The sequence below is a fragment of the Platalea leucorodia genome (assembly GCF_965183815.1).
Source record: "Platalea leucorodia genome assembly, chromosome: 7".
Classification (NCBI taxonomy): domain Eukaryota; kingdom Metazoa; phylum Chordata; class Aves; order Pelecaniformes; family Threskiornithidae; genus Platalea; species Platalea leucorodia.
In genome coordinates, this window is record NC_138829.1 from 12,998,445 (window position 1) to 13,020,670 (window position 22,226).

At 40.6% G+C, this 22,226-nt stretch overlaps 2 protein-coding genes across 7 annotated transcripts; one reads left to right on the forward strand and one right to left on the reverse strand.

Annotated features, from left to right (window-relative positions):
• The first annotated feature begins 1 nt into the window (after position 1).
• Positions 2-19,961, forward strand: CINP (cyclin dependent kinase 2 interacting protein). Of its 6 annotated transcripts, none has more exons than XM_082317195.1 (8): positions 2-51; positions 889-1,057; positions 2,223-2,349; positions 3,945-4,074; positions 5,589-5,866; positions 8,548-8,624; positions 8,720-8,845; positions 10,398-10,418. In XM_082317195.1, the coding sequence occupies exons 1-5, from the start codon at positions 45-47 to the stop codon at positions 5,789-5,791; spliced, it is 636 nt and encodes a 211-aa protein (XP_082173321.1). In that variant the 5' UTR covers positions 2-44; the 3' UTR covers positions 5,792-5,866; positions 8,548-8,624; positions 8,720-8,845; positions 10,398-10,418. The 6 variants fall into 6 exon arrangements, with proteins under 6 accessions (XP_082173321.1, XP_082173317.1, XP_082173318.1 ...); XM_082317191.1 differs by lacking the exon at positions 2-51 and adding an exon at positions 61-333; XM_082317196.1 differs by lacking the exon at positions 2-51 and adding an exon at positions 562-611.
• ZNF839 (zinc finger protein 839) lies at positions 9,445-21,934 on the reverse strand (the record flags this gene model as incomplete). Its single annotated transcript, XM_082317189.1, is given in 9 exon segments — positions 9,445-10,779; positions 12,569-12,707; positions 13,666-13,806; positions 15,536-15,688; positions 16,043-16,135; positions 16,926-17,177; positions 19,348-20,280; positions 21,211-21,879; positions 21,881-21,934. Coding segments are annotated over 9 exon segments (3,426 nt in total). The 3' UTR covers positions 9,445-9,787.
• Positions 21,935-22,226: the final 292 nt, after the last annotated feature.

Here is a 22,226-nt window from a genome sequence, read left to right on the forward strand (position 1 = left end):
CCTGGGCGGGGCCGGACGTGAGCGCACTTCCGCGGGGCGCCGCCATGGCGGGTGAGTGAGGGAGCGCTGACGGGAGGGCGGGCGGCCGCGGGGGCTGCTCCCCTCGCCCCGCCGAGCGGCGGCACCGGCCAGGCCCCGGGGCAGTGGGGAGCAGCCAGAATAACAGCGAAGAGCAGCAAACGTGCGGGCAGCGCGGCGGGTGTTGTTACCTGGCTTCCAGCCGGGCTTGCGGCCCCCTTGCTTCCTGGGGCGGCAGCTGAGGCGTGAAGGCGGGGCTGCCGGCGCCGGGCCGGAGCGGCCGCTCGCAGCCCTCCCCTGGGGCGATGCTGGCGGGTAAGCAGGGCGATGTGTCCCAGGTTCCCGCTGCTGTGTGGTCCTCCAAGGGCACACGGCGAAACGTGGGCTTTGCGCTCCGTGGTGAAGCACCCACGGTCTTCAGTGGGACCCAGCTTTCTCCCAAACGCTTCAAGCTCAGCGTGTAGACGTGAATTAATTCAGACGCTCATGGCATGAGCACTGCATGCATACAGGAATCGTTGCCAAGATTTCTTACCGTCATAACGCTGCGTTAGCATTTGACTGTCATCCATTGACAGAAGACTGCTAGATTGGTCGGTACTGCAAAGCCACTACTGTCTGTGTTGCAATATCGCATCTCAGAACATGCTTCCATTTTTTTAATAACATGATTTTCCTGTAAATTGTAACACGGTTGATGATGAGGAATTAGATTTCATGACTGAAGAGAGTTAATGTAAATTCCGTTTTACTTTAATCAATATTCAGCAGTAAAGCAAGGAAATCATTCACACAAACAGCTGTGGGACAGTAGACTGATTTGTTTCTGTATACTTTAAATGGCTTGAATTTCTTTATTTTCTCATATAGCAAAAAGTCCTGCTGATGGTACTCCAAGAAGACCTGTTTTATCTGTCAGTGCAAGAAAAATTAAAGACAATGCAGCAGACTGGCATAATTTAATGATGAAATGGGAGAGACTGAATGATAATGGATTTACTACAGCAAACAAAATAGTCAACATGAAGATCAGTGAGCAGTAAGTATGCTAATAACACATACAAGTAAAGAGCATAAAGATTGCCTTTATTGGGAAATTAACCTGTTTTCTTCATGAGAAAATTCTTTTTGGAGATGAGGGAAAGAACATATCAGAGTGGATAAGCTAGCTCTTAGATCAAACTCGGCAATTGCACTTTTTGGTTACATAAACTATTTACATTCAAATAATGTCTCAAAGATTAAAATAATCTCATAAAGTAATGACATTTGCAAGAAATGGAAAATGTTTGTTATACATAGTTAAGCATAGCGGATATTTAAAATACTTATATAATATACAAAGTTAGAATCTAATCCTATAGATCTCAGCCTATGTGAGTTCCCGTAATCTCTTGCATGTTTATAGTGAGGCCAGTATTACCAAATTTCACTAAAGTCAAATTTCAGCACATTTTAAGAAAGAATCAGTGATTTATATAGACAAAAAAGTTACAACAGTGATGATTAAAAAAAAACCCAACAAAACCCACTTTGGTAGAGCTGTTGTTTTCTTGCTGTAAAGAAAAACCTATAACTAACAGGGTTTTGAGAAGAAACTTTGACAGAGTCCTGACAGCTGAACAGGGTTTGTCTGACAGGGTTCTGACAGCTACAAGCTCAGGAATATTTTGCTGTAATGGTGTCAGATGTTGCTTTCACTCTCTAGCAACTCCCTCTCCCTTGTCTTAAGTTTACAGCTCCTGTGGGAAAGTCAGCAAGACAGGATAGGTGTCTGCACATTAGCTGCTCTGGTCTCACAGTTAAATGTCTTAGCTTAAATTGTGCATGAAGGTGAGTTTGTGATGGGGCACTAGATTGTCAGCTGGAGCAGCTGAAGCCTCAGCATACCTTGCCCATTATGAGAGAATAGCCTTCAACACAAGGGCAAGGTGAAATGGGAAGAGGTGTTATCTTAACACCTGCAACTGTTTTTTCAAGCACATGCTCTAAGGTAAAGTAATTCTATGTTCCTCTGAAGATCATGGCACCAGCCCCGGTTGCTCACATGGCTAGCTATGTCTCTTACTATTTTTATGTGGGAATTCTCATGAACAGCCTGTGAGAGAGACATTTTGTAGAATCAGACCACATGGATTTTAAATCTGCACAACTCGAGTAAACCTATATGCAGTTGTTTACTCTGCCTTTTATTTCTATTTTAGATTTCAAGACAACAAACTGGAGATAGCATGTGATAACAGTGCCACAGAATCTGAAAAGCCAACTCCAAAATACAATGAAGAACTGGACAATTGCTGTGCAGAATTACTTGAGACCTTAAAGCATATAGTAATGCTCATTTTTCAATCTTAGTCGATACGAATCAATTCCAAGTGTGTTCAAGTATGACATAAGGAAATGTCCTCAAGTATTTGTTGTAAACAGGAAATTGGGATTTTTGTTCATAGTTCTTTGGCTTCAAACCTGAATGATTATAAATCCAGTGTGCACCATTTATTTGCTTGATTGGTAAATTTGAAAGTTGGTTTTACATCTGCCTTCTGCTTATAATTCTACTCCTGTCTTTATACAGCAATCTTCTGAAAATGAGTTGTACAAAAAGTGCATTCTAAAACCACACCTGTTTTCTGTTTTCTCATCCTGAATATTCCCTCTGTTTAGAACAAAACAAACAACAAAAGATAAAGCAGGGCTTTACCTGCCATCATATCCTTGCAGCTATCTTTGATCAGACATAATGCAGTTATAGTTTTAGTTTGCCTACCTGCATTTTCTGTGCAGAACTCCTTCTCTAGAGAGTAGTGTAAGATAATTATTATGTAACCCACCTTTTTTCTGGATATATTGCTAGGAATTAATGTCACCTGTCACTTTGACAGGAAACAAAATTAAATTTTTTTTGCCTGATACTGTAATTTAAAATTCTTACTAAAAATAACTTCTACAGCCTTCTGCCATAGTGGAGGCCCATTAAAAAGATGATAGATCTATTTTGTTATATAGACAGGATACGAGTCCAGTATTTAGAGTAAGCAGGAAAGCAGCTAGATTTTCCTCAAATTTTGTTCTGTGGGAAAAAGTAACAATATTTTGCTTTTTTTTTTTTTCTTCTTTTTTCCTTGAGGTAGTTTTGTATTCAGACTACCAAGTGGGTTGATGCAATTTTTTATTACTCCTGAGTAATAGGAGTCTAAGCAGCCACTGTTAGGTTGGATACCAAACATAGCTACTACAGACATATTTTATTTTTCATTCCTTATGAGTCTGTACCAGCTTACGAGTTTATAGAAATATCTGTATTTTAGCTTCTTGACTTAAAAATACTGCCTGCAAGCTCCATTTTCTTGTAAATATTAGTTCCCATCAGTAATGCACAAAGTCAGGTGAACATGAAAGAAGTGGATGGAATGACCTGGTTTTCGAAGCAAGCTGTTAAATCAGCCTAGATATATTGTCAGTCATAGCTTGAGCTTCTTTTCTCACATGCTGCTAATCTTTTGCAATCAAATTTAAGTCATCTTGACATGGTAATGTAAGGAAGCATGTGTTTATAGGGCTTGTGCCACACTTTTTCATAGAGAGTCTGATGTTTTTCCCCAGTACTAAATTGCTATAGGAAAAATCCAGAGAGAGGTGAAAAAATGAGAGCATGCTTTAATATATTTCTACATGGGAGAAGCAAAAGAATTATGCAAAATTAGAGTCAGTAACTCATACCTGCAGTGTTCAGAATTTTAGGGTATCTCATATTAAATCTGTATATAAATTCCAGCTTTGATTCCTGTCTGGAGTTAAAAAAAGTGAGTTAGAAATGTTAAGACTAAATAGTCTTCAGAAACAGTGTGTTTTAAAAAAATGTTTAAGATTATAGTAGCCTAATGTTCCTGAGATGTTCATTAATGTTACATGTTCATCATTTTCAGACAAAAATACAACTGAAAATGGAAAAGCTTACTTCGACTGCTAAAGCAATCTGTGACTTGGAAACATTCCACCATGGAGCTGGGAATTGCACAGCACCCTTCTTTCATACATGGCCCACACCGTACTTCTGTAAGTAAAATATTGATTATTTTAGCTAATTGTATTGTGTCATTGATGTCATCTAATTTAGGACTGGAAAATAAACCCTTTTATCTGGATGTCTTGCCTTAGAGAGAAAGAGAGTGTATCCGTCTCCTTTATAATTGACTAATCAATAAACACATGAATGCACCACTTTGCTTAGGGTTACTGCTGATGACTGCTTGTATGAATTGCCAAGCGTTGTCTGACATGCAACAATTACAGCATAAAACTAAGCTTGTCAGCAGCTTACAGTGCCCAAGCTGCAACAGCCAAATGCTTTGCAGAGAAAAACATATTTGCAACTTGGTAGTGTTAAACCGTAGGCTTAACTGACTTGACTTGTTACTTGACACTGAAATGAAATCCTTGAATGCAAAGAACAAGCTATACCTCAGTTAATTCTCAGGCAGCCAAAGAAAAATTCCTCTGATCTCAATGTCAGTCAAGACAAGTAAAGAAATGTTCAGTTACCATCTACTGTTAGTATCAATCCTTTTAGCATTCACTTGATGGCAAAAGGTACTGCCTCCCAACTCCTATTATCACAGTTTTAAAACTGTGTGAATTCAAGAGAAGCCTGATTGCATGCAAACCAACTGCCTTCTTTATAAAGTGAAAGTCATACCTTTGTGAAGCCCTACTTCTTACTTCGCTACCACAAGTTAGCGGGGATTTTATGTATTAGTTTCTGGCCGCTTAAAAGAAATGGCAAAGAAACACAACTGCTGTCAAAACGCTCATTGTGACTGAATCATTTAGTGATGCTCTCTACTCCATAAAAGACTAAATCCTTCTGAAGGCAGCGATAGTTCAGGCTAAGTTAGAAACGCAAGATCAGACTCTCTTTAAAAATAATTTGTGTGGTTATTTTTTAGAAAGTCAAACCATTAAAGATTATTACATAAATATATTTTAACCCCCCTACCAGTATTACTAACATAACTAGTAACAATATTAGTTTTTACATTGAACACTTCAGTTTTGGTCTGTTTTGTTTTACCATTACTTTTCACTATTGGTATCACTTATTGGTGATCATGCATTGCTAAAGTGCCTGACAGTATGCGAGGACATCCTTTAGATTACCTAAAATCAACAGTGACTCTAAAATGTGAAGCTTGTATTTCAAGATAGCATTACCAAATTTTAAAATCAAATTTCAGTAATTTGAAAGCATAGCTATAATTGCTAATTTTACAGTGGGTCCTGAGAATCAATACCGCTGCTTATTCTAGAATTAAAAGGGGATTCATGTCAAAATCACAAGTGTATAAAATATATCCAGAAGCTGAGGAAATTGTTTAGCGTTTTATATTCTAGTGTACAAACATTATTAATGCTGTAAAAAAAGAAGATATCTACATATGGGGAATAGCTTATGTAAAGTAGTTTTGTATTGGTTTTTTTTTTAATGATCAACATATTACAAGTATAATTTAACTTTTAGAGAATTGCTGAAATGTCCTGGTCAATGTGCTTGGTTTTTCAATCCATTTCAGATGAGGTTTCTCTGAAGCTCTCTGAAATGTACAAGAAGGAACTACAACTCAAGCAAACAATTGTACAAGAAATTGCTCATTCTGCTGACCAGGATCTGATGATGGTCTATTTATCATCATGGTTATACCAGCCTTACATTGAGAACAGCAGCAAACTACTGCTTGAAGCCATGCTGCTGGAAACAGGACATAGACAGTGCTAGAATTTCAAGTGTTACCTGGCTCGCTTCTAGTGATGCGTACATGAAACTGAAATGGCAAATGGCAAGGCTTACCAAGTAAGTTGAGTTTTTGTAAAACTTATTAAAAATATTTTTCTCTATTTGCATTTATTATTTTGTCTCAGCTGACATTCCTTTTTCTTCATGGGACAATCTGGTTTTGGTTGCTTTATCTATTTTAAGTGCAATAGAGAGGCTACAGGTAGGAGGCCAAGTCCCCTGTAATCAGAAAGAGGTAAGCACTACTTGGTAGTCTGGGGGGATTCAATGCACATAGACACCTACAGAGAAGAATTTAACTACTTTCCAAGTCTCGACAGTCTAAAATACCTGCATCGTCCCTGCCACCACAGAAATTCTGCACTTCTTGATCTTTCGTGGTGTTTTTTTGTTTTTGTTTTGTTTTTTTTTTTTTCATGACTTACCAGGGCTAGTGATTTTGTACTTGCTTTATAAATGGGGAAAAGGAAAGGAAAGCCCAAAAGGCAGGATCCAAAAGTGGATCCAAAAGGATCCACATAGTTTGGTATGTGGTTCTGAAATGCTGTTGCAGACACTAGTGTAGATTCTGGTTTGGTTTTGACTATAGTGTGATTAGGTACATAACCCTTGAAGAGTGATCCAAGCCTGAACTAGCGCACTGGGAAGGTTTAGTACAACTCGCCATTCCACAGTCATTATATGAAAAGGTCTTGTCTCTTTTAATTCATTGTAACTTTTTTCTTTTAGAGATGTTTCATGAAAGCATCTATTGAATAAAAACAAGACCTGCTTCAGTCATGTCCTTATTCCATATTGTTTGCTTCCTGTCATAGGGCTCAGTGAGTTTTTCCTTGAATTACTGTTTCTGATGTCAAATGGTTTTGGTTTAAAAGCGTGCCCTCTCTGTATTTTTGGTTAGCAGTTTACATGACAAGAATCGGTGGCTCAACTTCTTGCTTTTCTTTTTCATGCTGCTTTCTTGGAAAAATTGAGTAGAGAGTGTGTTCAGGAGAAACAATTAATGCAAAAGCTGAGTGTTGAAGTGGAATTCAATACCCTTATTTTGCTTTCATTCCTAAAGACGTAATGGTCACTGTAGCGTACTGTTACGTCAGATGTGGGTAGCATAGAGAAGCTGCTACACTTACCCAGCTTTTAATAACTGTTAGCTGCTATGGCAAATTATCACTTTTCAGAAAAGAGTATCACAACGTGGAAACTATGCAGCTGTGTCATCAAATTTTTAGTTAAATCTCTAATGTGTAGTGAATTTAGGCCTTCTGCTTACTTCATTACGATTAATAATCTAAATTCCTCCTGCTTACTGATTGCCTGTATGACCTGCTCCTATATAAACTGTTGACTTAGATCTCCTATTTCACACAATTATGTGGTGTTTGTAAGTAAGTGCTGTTGACTCATTGTTGTGCCCTGGCAGATGTTTACCCTTGATTCTCCTTGAAACAACTATTTGAACTAAAAGACAGTAACACAAAATGCACACTGCTATGAAATGACCATAATGGCTGTGGTTTGACATTAGAAAAATCTAATTAAAACAGTGAGAGATTTGGAACAGATTTCTGGTAGGAAAAGTAGGGTCACTTACCTAACTAGTTCCAAGCTGAAACCCCTTAAGCTTGGTAAAGGAAACACGAGTTTCCTGCAAGAACGGAACAGACAGACATGAATTGGAAAAGTTTTCTCAACATGTTGCTCTGTTCAACAGCGAGGTTGTTTCTGACAGCTTAATAGCGTTCTATTCTTACCCCACATTTCTAGCATCTAAAGAGAAATTCTGCTGTAGCTCAAGGAGAATATAATCAGTTATGAATATCGTTGTTGGGTTTTATTATTTTCCTGTGCAAGCATTTCACCTAGTTTAACAGCCACCTTAATTTATCTGAGTAGGGCCAGACCCTTGTCACTATGGAAACACCTTCATACTTGAAAAAATATTTTCCAAGGAGAAAAGGCTGGCTCACTTATAGAATTGTTCTTTTAAGATGAGAGTAGGTGTATTGTATTTCCCAGCATGTGCAAATCAATAGGGAAGGCAGAATTGAAGCAAATTTTCATTTTCTGCACGGGTGGAAAGTGTAGTTTGTTCTTGTTTCTTAGAGGAAATAAGCTCTTCAGGAAGGAGTCTTCATATTCACAGACCCCCTTGCTCATTGGAAGATTACTACAAAATCATTGCAGAGATATTTTGCCATTATAGCTCTAAGCAGTTGATTGTTATATTTGAAGCCCTCAGTTGTAGCTATTAGACAGTCGGTACAAAAGAGTGTAATAAAGAATTGCTCACTGCAATCAAAGACTTTGAAAGACCAGCAGAACCTTGCTTTGTATGGTATCTTCATTTATAAGGTAGGCCTGTATCCTCTGACCATTACCACCTCCTAAAAAGAGGAGAAAAAAACCAACAACAAAACAAAAACTACACCATAAACCCAACCACCAGACTCACTAACATATTATGACAGCTTTCACATCCACACGTAAAATGCAGTGTTTTGGCTAATCAAATTAATCTTCTACTTAGGCAACCAAGAAAAAAACCCAGCAAAAAACAAACAAGCAAAACCAAAACCAACTATGTTGTTAAAGAGAGATAGTAGAGCAGATTGTTTAATCTCTAAATTGTCCTGTCTCTTGTTTAGATTCAATTTTAGTGTAAGTTTTTCCTCAGTAACAAGACCATGAAAAATCAATGTTCATACTTGATTTAAGAACAGTTCTCCTGCGTATTACAGGTCCTTTCAGCTGATTTGTCCAGTTATCTCAGTAGTCTCATGTATTTAGCGATGAGGCGACACACACATTTTAAAAGGTATGTATGTTACAAGCTTTCAGTAATGTGTACAATAGCTCACGAATGAAATAAAGATACTGGTCATTTAAAGCTGTTCTTTTTCACCTTCTAAGCTTCCTGAATGAACAGACAGTGCCTTGGACAAGAAGCTGCTAGGAGGTTTCCACAAAAATATTATCATCCAAACAACATACTGAAAGTATGACAAAAATACAAGATAGCAGTAGATAAGTAATTTGGTAAGTTTTCTGTCTGCATAGAGAAACAGGGATATCTTTTTATTATGATTAAATAGTACAGGGCAGTGTGGAGTTACTAGGAAGGTCAAGGCTTAAAACTGATAAAGGATGCATCATCTGAAAGAAAAAAAAAGTATAGTACAAGTCTAGAAAACAGACCATCCCAGACTAAAGTAAAAAGAATTTGGTATCTCATTAAGGAAAATCAGATCACTACTTATGCACCCTCCCATTTCTGTCTAAGTAACAACAGTTTTTAAAGGTGTGGCTGAACATTAGACAAGCATACTTAAAGCCATTTCCAACAGTTCAGTACAAATCAGATCTTGTTTGAGGCTATTTTTGTCTCTAACTCAGTGGATGCTTATTTAAGTAAGGATCAGCTAGGCTGTCACATTGTTCCCGGAATGCTCAAATGCAGATTATATTTAAAACTGCCCATTTTTCCAGGCAAATTTATGTGCGTCAAGTCTAGATGCTAATGAATATTCAAGCTAGCTTTAAGAAAGTGCAATAACAAAGCGTTTTGTAATCTCAATGGCACCAAAACCACACATTTTTAATATAGTTTTTATTTTACCCATATACAGCTTGCCAGTACACAGCACATCACTGCTCAACAGCAGTACAATTTACTGCAGTTTTAGATGGCTAGAGAGAAAAGGAATTATGTAACAAAAGGGAATAGTGCAACAGTTTCAGGGTTGACAGATTTCCACCTTCCACCCACCCCCAACATATAAAGCAAATAGAACGATGTTAATTCTAGACTTTTTGGTTGCAATGCTGCTAGATTTATATAAACATAAGTTATAAAAAGTACAGGGCATAGAAACAGTTTACAAATAAGTTAAATTTCAATTATTTCAGTATTCACATTAGAAAAATATACATTTTATAGAGTCAGTCTTTTCCAGAAGAAAGCATATACAGTTTTCTAATTTATGGCTCCAATTCACTTTGCGAGAGCAAAATATCTTCACTTTGGCCATCTGCTTCCATTGCCAGTAGTGCTTCCACGGTTTCCAAAGGTATCCCCTCGGGTGTGCGAATGTGCATTGTAGTACCATTGGAATCGGTGACAATAACGATACCTTCTGCCTGAGACAAAACAGCAGTATCCGGATGAGACAGGATAAGCCCATCTGAAGTCTGAATAAAAATCTGTTCATGTCCCTGAGACAAAAAATCATGGCTCTCATCAGTAATCTCAAAGGCTACAGTTTCATCTACAGTAACTGTATTCTCCAGCTCATGTTGTTCCTCTGTCCCACACGAAAATTCGTTCACGTTTTTAAAAGAGTTTTCATGGTTCACGTGAGCAGACAGGGAGGCTTCCTGGGCAGGGTTCTGGTGCGACTCAGTCTGAGCACTGGGTGGGTAGTTTATTGGCACAATGTTTGTTGCGAAAACTTTTTCAAGTTCTTGCATCTCATCGGTCACATCAGCATTATGAAGTTGTTCAGAATGTTCTTTAATTGCAAAATTATGGTTTTCTTCTTGCAGTTTCTGATATTTTTGATTGTGACCATTTTCTTCTCTCGTTGGTAAGTTAGTGCTCTGACTGCCCACTGCATCCTCCGACACAGAGTTGCAGAGTTCAGGAGCTGACAGTCCACCTGCTGTATTCCCACTCACAAAGTGCGCTTGAACTAATTCAGGTGAGCCATCGGCTTCAACAGGCAATACAACTTCAGCATGTAGCAGAGATGCATCACCTGCCATATCTGGTCCCTGTACGTTCACTGGATGAGAATACTCTACCCTCATTTTCACAGTCTGGGAGAAGGTACCTGAATTTTCAGCATCAATTCTAACTCCTGAATCAGCAAGTGAATTATGTTCCTCTGCTGTTGGTAATGTACTTCCAGTTGTGCAGCAAGTGATATGCCTATCTTCTGCAAGCAGGATTTCTCCATTTAATGGATTAAAACCTGAAAAGATGAAAGAAATATCATTTTGGTGGGCAATCAAATATTGCATGTCCAAAAAATTATTTTTCAGCAATGATTTTGGAGGAAAAGCTAGACTACTTCCCTGCTTTCTTCCCCCAAATTAGCAAACATGAAGCACCTTACAAGAGTTTCACAGCACTTGCCAATGAGAAAGCCAGTATAAAAATACTTAAGGAATTTTTGGATAGTGAAATATTATAGAATATTTCCATACCAAAGGACCTTACATTAGAAGCAGCATTTTTCTGTTAATCCTGAAAACAACCTGGGCTAAAAGTCAAACTCAATTTTTTCCATCTGGCATACAGCCAGTAACATTAAAAGATAAAGAATATACCAGGCACAAAGTTGTCAGCTGCTCATCTCCATTACTGTTAGTAAATGACAGAAGCATTTAAACTTGATAAAATTTCTGTTGATAATCAAGCTCATCCTGGACTCAGGCATGTCATCAAGTTACTACGTGTCTAATTAGCTGTGCTAACAGCCCCAGGAGCACTTTTGTCCTGTGACAGAAAAGGTAAAAAACCACTAGAAATTTAGCATGTTTTACCAGTTATTTGTCCTGTACCAAGAGCCAGGTCATAAACCCAGTAGGTAGTTGAACAATAACTACTAAGCTGCAGTAGCATGAGCTGTCAGTTTTTATTATTGAAGATCAAAAGGAACAAGTAGGTTGGTTTTTTTGGTTGTTATGGAAGATATCACTGCACAACAAAGGAGGCCTAACACTGCAGAAGGGACCACTTTTAACTTTTGGTACTGTAGGCTAGCAAAAGCCCTACTACCAGGTACAAGGGAAAAAATTTAAAAAACTTAAAACCCAGAAGAAAATCGTAATACAACAAGAAATAAGCATGGTCATGCACAGAGCCTTTCAGAGAAAGAAAAATAAACTAAGGAGGAAAACAAAACCACAACCATTGACAGAAAGATGTGCAAAGGGCAAAAGCAAAGTGGCTTACAGCAACATCAAAAAAAAGATATTTACAAAGCAAGAGGACGGTACTGATACACACATCTTACTAGAGATGGGCAAGGCCTGGAATCTTTCACAACAGTGATCATAATGCCTCTGAATTACTGCAGCAATTTCGCATAAAAGACCAGTGGAGCTTTGGAAGATTACAGGTGGGGACCCATCTCACTTTCCTTTCTAATCCACTGTTACCCTGCCAATCTGAGGGGCAGGGGGAATAAAGACAAAGAAGGGATAAAAAGAAAGGCAACCACCCAAAGACTGCGGTGCAAAATAGTGCCTCAATTCCAGTCTTCAGGTCCCGCGTCTCCCCTGGGGTACAGGACAGCCTGCACCAGCTCTCCCCCTCTCCCAGGATCCACAAAGCTCTGATGATGATGCTGTTGCAGCCTGCTGGGGCAAAGAGGAAGGACACACACACTGCTTCCTCGTCCTCTGCTCTCCTGCTGCTGACACAAGGTCATGCACCATCTCCACTGTAAGGGATAGGGCAGACAAGAAGCGTTCAGGAAGCACACAGCAGAGGACAGTACTATTCTCATAGTACTCCAGTGGTATCAATAACTGGATTATCATGCACTCAGAATTGAGCTACTGCTCTGGTCTGCATCATCCATAACTTCCCCCCCCCACTGAGGCCTTTCCAGTTAAACAGCTGCTTTTGAAGGACCTGGGAAGCAAGTTAAGAAATGAAACCTTAAGACAAAAACCACAGAAGCTTGAAGAACAAAGAGATTTGTTCAGCTCCTCCACGAACAGAACAGAATTGGAAAAATCTGAAGAGGTTACCATCTTTTTCAAACAGTGTACACAAATTCCCACTCTTTTCTTTCACTTCATCTTGACTGGCATAAGCATTATTCACATTCTCCATTACGTCTTCTAACTTGGTCCTTTTGGCTGATGGCAACAGTTCCTCCCCTGAGCTCTGTCAATACAAGAGATAATTAACTGGCTGCCACTGTAACAGCTGACGATATTGGAAAAGATCACAAACTAACTGTGAGCACTTCATGGCAGTGAACCAATACTCTCCTTGAAAACAGGATTTTACACTAGAGGTCTTCCTAAAAGATAAGGATTTAAATACAGCCCTCACACTTTGCCAAAACGCCACCAATTACTTTTGATATTTGGTTCAAACAATCGGCCTTTGCTTCAACATCAGAAGTTCTCTCTGCGCCTTTGCGATCAGCTGTATGGCATGAAACCTGCTATAAGCTCTCTCTCCAACTTCAGTAAAGGGCTGTGAACAGCCTGCCCAGCATTGTTTGGTTAATGAAGAAAGACTGATCAGCTCTTTATATTTAACCACGGGCAGAAAATGGAAAAGCACGTCTTATTTATCCACCACCAGAAACAACTCTGGATTAAATAAAAAAGTAGAGCAGTTAAGGGGACGGACCATAGAGATGTGACTTTCAAGAAGAGGAAGCACTGCTCCCTGCTACAGCTCTAAACAGATTAAATCTGGTCAAGTGACTTGTTAGAAAGAAAGGAACCGTTTTCATGCACCTCAACCTACCACCAGTTAGCAGAGCAACCACTTCTCCAACATCTGAGCCTGCTGTAGGTTAGCCCATTTACTCCAACACAAATTATTAGAATCTGGGGATCCTTCTCACTGTGGGGCCCCCCACTTACTATCGCCTCAACAAAATTCTTTCTTCCTTGTATCATGAGATTACCTGTAAGCCTTTGAGATTCTGTCCTGAATGCTACCAACTGTCTTCCCAAAGTACATCTTTAGTGTGCTAGTTCATATGCTCTGCTACAATACCACAGTAGAGAGTACGTCTTTACGTTTTGTAAAGAATAATTATCTGTTTTAACAAGTTTTAATTTGTCTTAGGTTCATTTTTAATTTTCACAAAGGTATACCATACCTCAGCTATCCGTTTTTGTCCCAGTATGTCCACAGGCACTTGCTCACTAACCATTTTAATTATACATTGTGAACAAGAGTCTACACCTTGTGTCTTTCGTTCTCCAGTGAGTATTTCTGTAATTCCTAGTGATTCAGCCACCTTTAAAAACAGTTATAGGAAAAAAAAAAAAGTAAAAGTTAGCCTCTCCAATCTGAATACCTAAATGCTGAAATACTGATTCGTTTTCTTAAAACTGAACTAGAACTACACAGGGTCTAATGATCAGTCATCATAGCTCAATGAAGTATTTAGACTCCCATGTTTTCTACTAGCCTCCATATTAATAGAGCACGACCTTCGTGTGAAGGTGAATATTAACAGGCATACTCAAAAGAATTAGGAGTACAATGGCTATATATAGAATCCAGAGACAGTTACTAAGAGCAGAGTTTAATAAAGAACACTGTCAAGGCTCTCCATTATTTAAAAATACATTTAAGTCTTCCGGTTTAAGAGTATCTCTTAGTAGGTAAGGACTTCCCTCCCCCCATTCCATTCCTGTGCTTCATCCTTACGTAGGTGTGCTACTATACAACTTCTCCAGGCTGGGTTGGTTTTTCTGTTTGGTTGGTTTGGGTTTTGATTTGTTTGGGTGTGGTTTTGTGGTTTGGGTTTTTTTTTTTGTTTTTTTTGGTTTTTTTAAGAGCATAATTCTGTATTAAGAAGGCACGTTAACTGAAGAGAAGCAAGAAAGAGGTTCCCTTTTGGGACTGCCAGTATCAACAGCATCCCTTTACTTGGTACAACTTAATTTCTCCAAAGGGAAACATCAGCGTTAATTACAAAATAGACAGATGAGCGCACAGTAATTCTAGAAAGTTTTTGAGTACATACAGTGAACACCATGATTTATTCTGAGAAACAAATATTAACCACTGCTAACAGTCCATACAGGACTTCATTTTTTAAACCAGGATTATTATAAGAACCAAAATCTTATCTCCACCATCCCTACTCTGAGTTTTCCAGTATGCTCCCCTCTCACAGCGGTTGCGAGTTCAGTGCTGATGTACCTTAATGAGCACACCGGTTAGAAATTTCGGTGGAGGTAGTATACAAAATAGTCTTTTCACTGCTGGAAACAGAGAAGGGAAAACCAAAAGCGTTATGTAGAAAGAGTTGTTTTATTCTAAGGAAGGGGAAGATAAATTGATAAGGATCCATAAGGATAAATAGATCCACATTGAAAAAAAACAAAACCAAAAACCAACCAAACAAAAAAAACCCCACAACCAGAAAACCAAACCTACATTGTCTTTCTAGATACAGATGCATAAACAATGAATCTGAAGAGTCACTGAAATAATAGTTTGCAGTTTTATTAATGTAGGCACTACCTTTCATATTTGTTAGTACAACTGTGAACTGCATAGATGCATTCAGCTTGTCCTCATTTTGCAACGAAACCACTTATCCCTTTAAATCAAGGCCACTCATTTTAAATATAGACCCCTCCTTCCTAATCAAACATCAAGATGTACTTTTATTAGCAGTTAATGCTAAATACACCTTGCAGTAACAGGCAGCTTCATACTACCCTAGATATGCAAGACATATCAGCACTGCTAGATTTTTTTTTATATTTTTAGTTGTATCTACTGCCATAAACTAGAATTGTGGTTTTATTATGGATTTCTTTTTCTCTTTGCTTAGTTGTTGGACTTTTTACAATAATGTCTATTTTTGCTCATCAAAAAACATGTTTTCTTCAAATAACTTTACCAGGGTGACAAAGCTTATCAGAGAAAAATAGAAATGCAAAGTATCTAAAATAAATAAAACAAAACAAACAAAAAAACCCACCGTTCCAAATAGAGTGCTCTATTACCTTAGCATCTTTTATTTCAACAGGCTGCTGGCGACTCATCAAATCAGAATTACTGAGGTGATCATAAGCCATTTTCTTTACCATATTATGCAAGTCTTCAAATTCCCTATACACATCTGGGAAGTAAGCTTTGGCTGGATACCCTTTTTCAACCTAGAAATAAGAGGGGAAAAAAGGGTTTGTTTCCCCCTCCCTATATTTTAAAAAAGGTGAAATCTGTCAGTTTGTTTTGTTCAACACTTTAAGATAGAAACATTAAAGTCAAAAGATTATGGAATATTCAAAAATGCCACTGAACCAGGCAGCTAAAAGCAAGGTTTCCAATCAAGAGACCTACCAGAGTTTTGCCTGTGTAAGACTGAAGTTATGTGTAGAACATCTACATTCTGCACAATTCTAACATAGGAAATTCAGATACATCCCTAAAGGAATCTTTTCATGTATACTAATGGAAGTATCCCTAAAATAATTGAACATTTTTACATTAAAAAAAAAAAAACAACTCACCTTCATCAACAGAAATTCATATACTGTAACAAGCTTTGTAAGACGTGGGAGAGCCAGCTCCATTAAGTCTTCATTATCACATTGTTGTATTAGCTGTCAAAAGCCAGAATGAGTTTATTAGAGCAAAGTAGCCTACAGAGGTTATGCATCCCACATTCAGAACATAAAATATCACTACTTTTTTTGAAAGATACACTCTATGTTTAAGCAGCTTTGAGAATAGATGCAAACATAATACCAAAAGAGGAGATAAATTAGAAAACCTCAAAACAGTTACTACCCATATACAGATAAAACTCAGTCCCGCAAATGTTGCCACCTCATAGAAGAGCAACATAGTAGATTTAGTAGCCAAAAAGAATCTTCCACAGCACACAGGAAAAACAAAAAATACTGTTAGTTGCATGGATTTCAATCCCCATTCTGTCCTCCCCCAAGAGCTGCTTTGTGGTTTGGCTTGGTGGTTTGTTTGTTTGTTTTTTCTTTGTTGACATTGCCCAACTTCAGTTGGGTTTATTTCTTTTTACTGTGTTGGAGGAGATACATAATAGCAGCTAGTAACTTTCCTTCTCCAGAAAAAGGATAGCAAGAGGATATCTACACATCAAAAGTCCCTTTCCAGACTCAGTTCCCATTTTCCCTTTGTCAAGTGTTCTGCTAGAAGTATTTTTTCCTTAAAGACAACTTAATGTTTTCTTCTTAGAAGACATCTTAGGCTTTCATCTTGTCAGTACACAAGGATGTTAAAAAAAAAAAAAAAAAAAAAAAAAAATCAGTCTTTTTGAAAATGATGCCTTGAAAATAAGTGATCCAAAAAAAAAATAAGAAAAAAAAGAGGGCAAGGGGAAAATACTTGTGAAGTAATTGCAGAAGAGAACCATACCTCTTTTAACCTAGCTTTTCTTCTGAATACATTGTGTTCTGCTGACACACTACTAAGTGACTTTGAAGGGGACTGACCAGGTCTGCTAAGCCTTCCAGAACACCTAGATCTTCCACCCATCCTTGGTCGACCACGTCTCTTTGGTCGTCTGGGTCTTCCAGGTCCTTTTGGTGTTACGGGTCCCCGGTGTCCTGAACTGGTTTCATTTTGTTGTTCTGCCAACAAGTGTCTGCTTTCTGCAGACTTAAAAGTCTTAATTAAAAGAAAGAGAAAAGTATTTATTCACCATTTTAAACAGTGTTTTGAGGAAGACAATTTTATAATTGAGTTCTTCATCTATGCAGACAATAAATAGCGTATTAAATAAATGCAAAACTGCATACAAGCATAACTGCAAAGAAAGTTGTGTAATAAATCCAACACATTAGTAAGACTGCTACTTCTGCAACACATATATGCCATTATTTGCAAAGTTAGCATTTTTGACCCACAAAATGTCACAAAAAATACAGAGATTAAGGGAATATAATTAAAGAGCTGTTTAATATAATTAAAGAGCTGTCAGTTAAATGTTTAATATTTTTGAAGTGAAATATGTCATCTTCAAATAAAGAGGTTGTAGAAATAAATCTTAATTAGCGGTAAAACACACCCAAAGAAAAATTTGGGTTTTATTGTAACTATGTCAAAGCACGAAGACTTTATACGGAAGTCAAAAACTCTGAACAGCCATGAACAGTGACAAGCCCGGTAACTAAAAATCAAAATACGTTGCCCAGTTTCCATGTTTCAAAATGCCTAGTCTTCCCTAAGAACACAGCTAAGAAGTAGCTTCTGTTATAAGACCACATGGCAAACTCGAGTACATTTTCTGTTGTTATCATTGTGGTTCCAGTGCAAAGTTTTTTACTGATCAAAGCAGTGATTTCTTACCGAACATGTCTCATCTTCCCTTCCAAGCTAGGATTTCTAAGAATGTCCCAGTATTTTTTAAGAGAGGAGTTTACAATAGTACTGAGGTCCATCAGGCTTCTTTTCATTATCAGTACATTTTCATCTCAACGTTCAGTAGCTCCCTACTATTCTAGTGATTAGGAAAGCTCTAAAAAGGGCAAATTTATATCAGTTCTATCCAGGGATTAAATTACTAAATTAGTTCTAAATATGACATAAGACTAGGTTGAGCATGGGGATCTTGGCTGCCTTCCTGTCTGTACCAACGTACCAGTTTTAATAATCCTACTATTATTTCTAGAAAGTATTTACCTGGCCAAAAACTATAACAAATCGATGAGTTAAAGTGCAAATTTGTAGAATCTGTATTTGCTAGTTAAAAGTAGCAGGTACAATAGCAATCTAGCAGTCAGTAGTAGTAGTATGTATGAGACTGACTGAAATTTTTCTACATTCCCATCATCCTGGGTAAAATAAGGGCTGCACAGGAAAGTAACAACTCTATAATAATACAGAGAGCAGACTTCAGGAGTCTGCAATTCTCTTTTTCCAAAGATGATAGAACAGTGTAGAGCGTAGAGGATGGGGGAGGTTTGTTTGCTGCATTGGCAATTTAAGCTGTAAATTTTCATGTTTCTGAGAACAACTTCACATTTACAAATCAAAGTAATAAATGTGACACTGCTACATCTAAAAGAGTATTTTTTCCTAGACAGCAGCTGTATCGGCTCTTGCTGCAAGATGTTAGAATCATTTTAATATTAAAAGAGAAACTTTACTTTGAAGTGACCAGCTTAAAACCTCACAAAAAAAAATTTGCAGCTAAAGTAGCTTCCAAACCAAAGAATCGAGTTTCACCAAAGTGTTTGGGTTGCAGGGGTAGCTAAGCCACACTTTCAAAACCTGCTCTAGGAAAAGCTGCAGTCCACTGTTGGATTCCAAATAAGTGCCAGCACAGCAAAATCTCTATTTCAGCAACAGAAATTGATAGAGCGGATGATGTCTTGCTGTCTATCATGCGAAAGGCTGTTACTGAACAACACAGTATTCTTATCCAAATGCAGAGAAGAATGCTATTTATGCAGACAAGGTTTTTTCAAGCCAAAAACTGTATGTCAGAAAACCAATAACAAATGAACACTCAGTGAACATTTGTTTTATGTGCCTGTGCAAGAATCCTATTCCTGCAACATTGCAAGAGACAATAATTTGATTTTTAAAGCACTTCAATGGGAAATTTGTTTAATTTAGTAATGAATGGATACTTCTGAGCAGTACAAGACTTCTGCATTTTACTAATGATGCACCCTACTGAACTGACATGCGTTTAAATCCCTACCTTCAGTCTTTTCAAAAATACTTATACTGTTCTCGACAGGAACTCGGACGAATGAGTACAGTACGCAGCTACAAGACTGCCATTCTACTTTCTAGAGAACTGACAGCTTTTCTAAGTAAAACACTTTACCTGTTCTCCAGCCTTTGAATCAACAGTTTCTTCCAGGTTGGCAGCTAGTGCATTTTCATTATTTAAAGTGACAGCAACTGAATCCAAGTGTCCTGGACTCATCGGTTCCTCTCTTATTCCACAGGCGTTGTCCACAAATACGCTTCCATTAGGCTTATTTAAAGGTATTTTTTGAGGTGAAGACTCCAGCTGTCCATGGCCAGGGTTAAGTTTATAATGTCTTGCTAATCCTCCTTTTCCTATATAGGACTTTTCACAAGTCTGACATTTAAACATTTTGGGTTTCAGATTATAATTTGAAGAACTGAATAATGCATCCTTTCCCTTCACCTTTCCTTCTTCATCATCTTCTATACTCAGCTCAGAATAGTCATCAGAATCGGACTGATGACCATCAGCCAAATCCTCCATTTTAATAAATTTATAATCTTTAGCTTTGTATTTGGGGGGGCGTGAAATCCGTCCAGAACGAGTTTTCACTTTCAAGGATTTTTTTAACTTGTCATCTTTTTGGTTTTTTTCAAGGCATGGCATCAGAGTATTTGCTGAACTGGCTGCAACCATGGTAATATTTGGAGACCTTGAAGCCGATACTGTGGCACGTGTAGCTTTCTGTCCGTTTAGCATCTTAGATGTGGGAATCTCGTTCCCAGACACTGATCCATGAGATGGTAAAGGTCTCTGCATAAGCAACTGAATTGGAGACTCGGAAGAACTATGCAGGAATAGCTGCTGCTGCTGCTCAGTTCCTGTAACAGGCTGTATCCTAATTATCTGGGGATTAATAATGCCAAGTCCTGGTATGCTAGAATTTCTACCAACCGACTGACTCAGCGTTATAGTTTTGGATTGGATTGGTGCCAATGATGGCACTGGCCTTTCAGTTTCCTTCATCTGTCCTGGCTGAACTTGGACACAAATGGCTTCCAGCTGCTTTTGTGGAAAAAAGGAAGAGTTGAGATTACACAAATACAGTCTTTATAAATAAAGACAATACTTGTCAAGATGATGCACACATGCCCTTAAAACAAAGCACGAAGAAACCAATGCACATCATCAGTTTTAACGCATCAGAGCAGAGATTTAACATCAAAGCACAGATTCCCTTTCCTTCAAGCTACCGGCTTCCCTGCACATTTACTGATGTGACCGCTGCTCAACTAACGCCTGCAAAGTTTGCTCTTAGGCCATGTCACAGCTTTGCTTCCTGATAGCAGGCCTGTTCTGGAACAGCAGAGTCAATGCCATCACCTAGGCAGATTCATAACCTTCAGCAAACCAAGCGCAGGAGAACTACAGTCTGCTAAATGACACAGGCCAAACACCAGATCCAGGACATATTGTAATAAGTGCTCCGTTGAAAAAAAACTTTGTGACGACGATTAAGAGGAGGTCTGTGTTACTGTTGATTTCCCTCATAGTCTCTCCCCCTCATCCAAATCCCTGCCTCAGCTCGAACCCATCACTTGACAACCCCTGCGCCCCAAAACGCGGGCTGAAGGCCCAGGTACTGTCACCCTCTGTAAGGAGGGCACGCGTTATCTAGCTGGGCATCACCACTTAACCGCTATGAAACAGCGCTTCTAAGCTGTTTTAGCTGCACGTGTAGCCGGACTGAAATCCTGGCCACAGCAGCTCCTGTCTGCATTCATCCGTAAACCACGCTGAAAGTTGTGTCTTTCAGCTGCGAGACTCGAGTCGCCACCCAAGGCCAGGTGCGACTGACGAGCAAGGCGAAAATAAAAAAGTTACAAAAAAACATTAACCCCCGCCCCGAGACCTGCCCTGGGCGGTGGATTTCATCACCAGACGGGCGCCGCAGGCTCCCTCCCTCCCTCCCTCCCCAGCCCCCGCCTCGGTTACCTTCTGCGGGAGGAGCCGGGCGGCCGCCATGGCCTTGCCCTGCTGCAGGGCGACCTGCTGGGCCACGCTCTGCAGCTGCTGGGCGGCGTTCTGCATGATGCTGGCCAGCGGCGGGGCGGCCCCGCAGGCCGGCGGCGGCAGCGGGCCGGCGTCCCGGGCCGGCGGGCAGCCCCTGCCGCGGCAGGGCGGCGGCCCCGGGCAGGGCTCCGGCGGGGCGGCCGCCGCCGGCTTCTGCTGCTCCTGGGCCTTGCTGACTTGCTCGATGACCCGCTGGAGCTCCGCGGGGGCCAGCGGCGTGGCGGCGCGCCGAGGCGGCGGGGCGGGCGGCGGCTCCGCCGGGCCGGGCCCCGGGCCGTCGGCGGCGGCCAGCAGCTGCTCCAGCAGCCGCCGCTGCTCCTCGGCGCTCAGCCCCGCGCCCTCCACCAGGCTCCCGTCCGCCTGCAGGTAGAGGACGGTGCCGGCCGCCGCCGCGCCGGCCTCCAGGGCGGCCAAGCTCTGCGCCAGCTCCTCCGCCACCGCCAGCAGCTCCGGGCCCTCCGCGGGGGGCGGCGGGCCGGCCGGCCCCACCGCGCCCCCGCCCTCCGCCGCCGGCCGGGCGGCCCTGCCCGCCGCCACGCCGAGGAGAGCCCCGCAGGCGGCGGCCACCCCTCCGGGGGGCTCGTCTTCAGCGGGAGGAGGGGGGGGGCGGTGGCGCCTCGGCGCCCCCCTCCTCAGGAGCCGCCATCTTGGCAGGCGTCAGCGGGCGGGAGCCGCATCGGCCCCCCCGGGGAGCTCCCGGAGGCGCGGGGCGAAGCCAGGGGCACCGGCGGCACGCGGGCCAATGGCGCCCCTGGGGCGGGGCCGCCGCCACCGACGGCGGCCTCGCGGGGGCAAAAAGCGTGGGGGGCGCGGCGGGAGCGGCGGGTTCGCGCCCGGGGAGCGGGGCCCGGGGCGGGGCCCACGGGTGATGCGGGCAAGGTGCGCCCTCGCCCCTCGTTCTTGCTCGCTGGGGTTTCGCCCGCCCGCGGGGAGTAAGG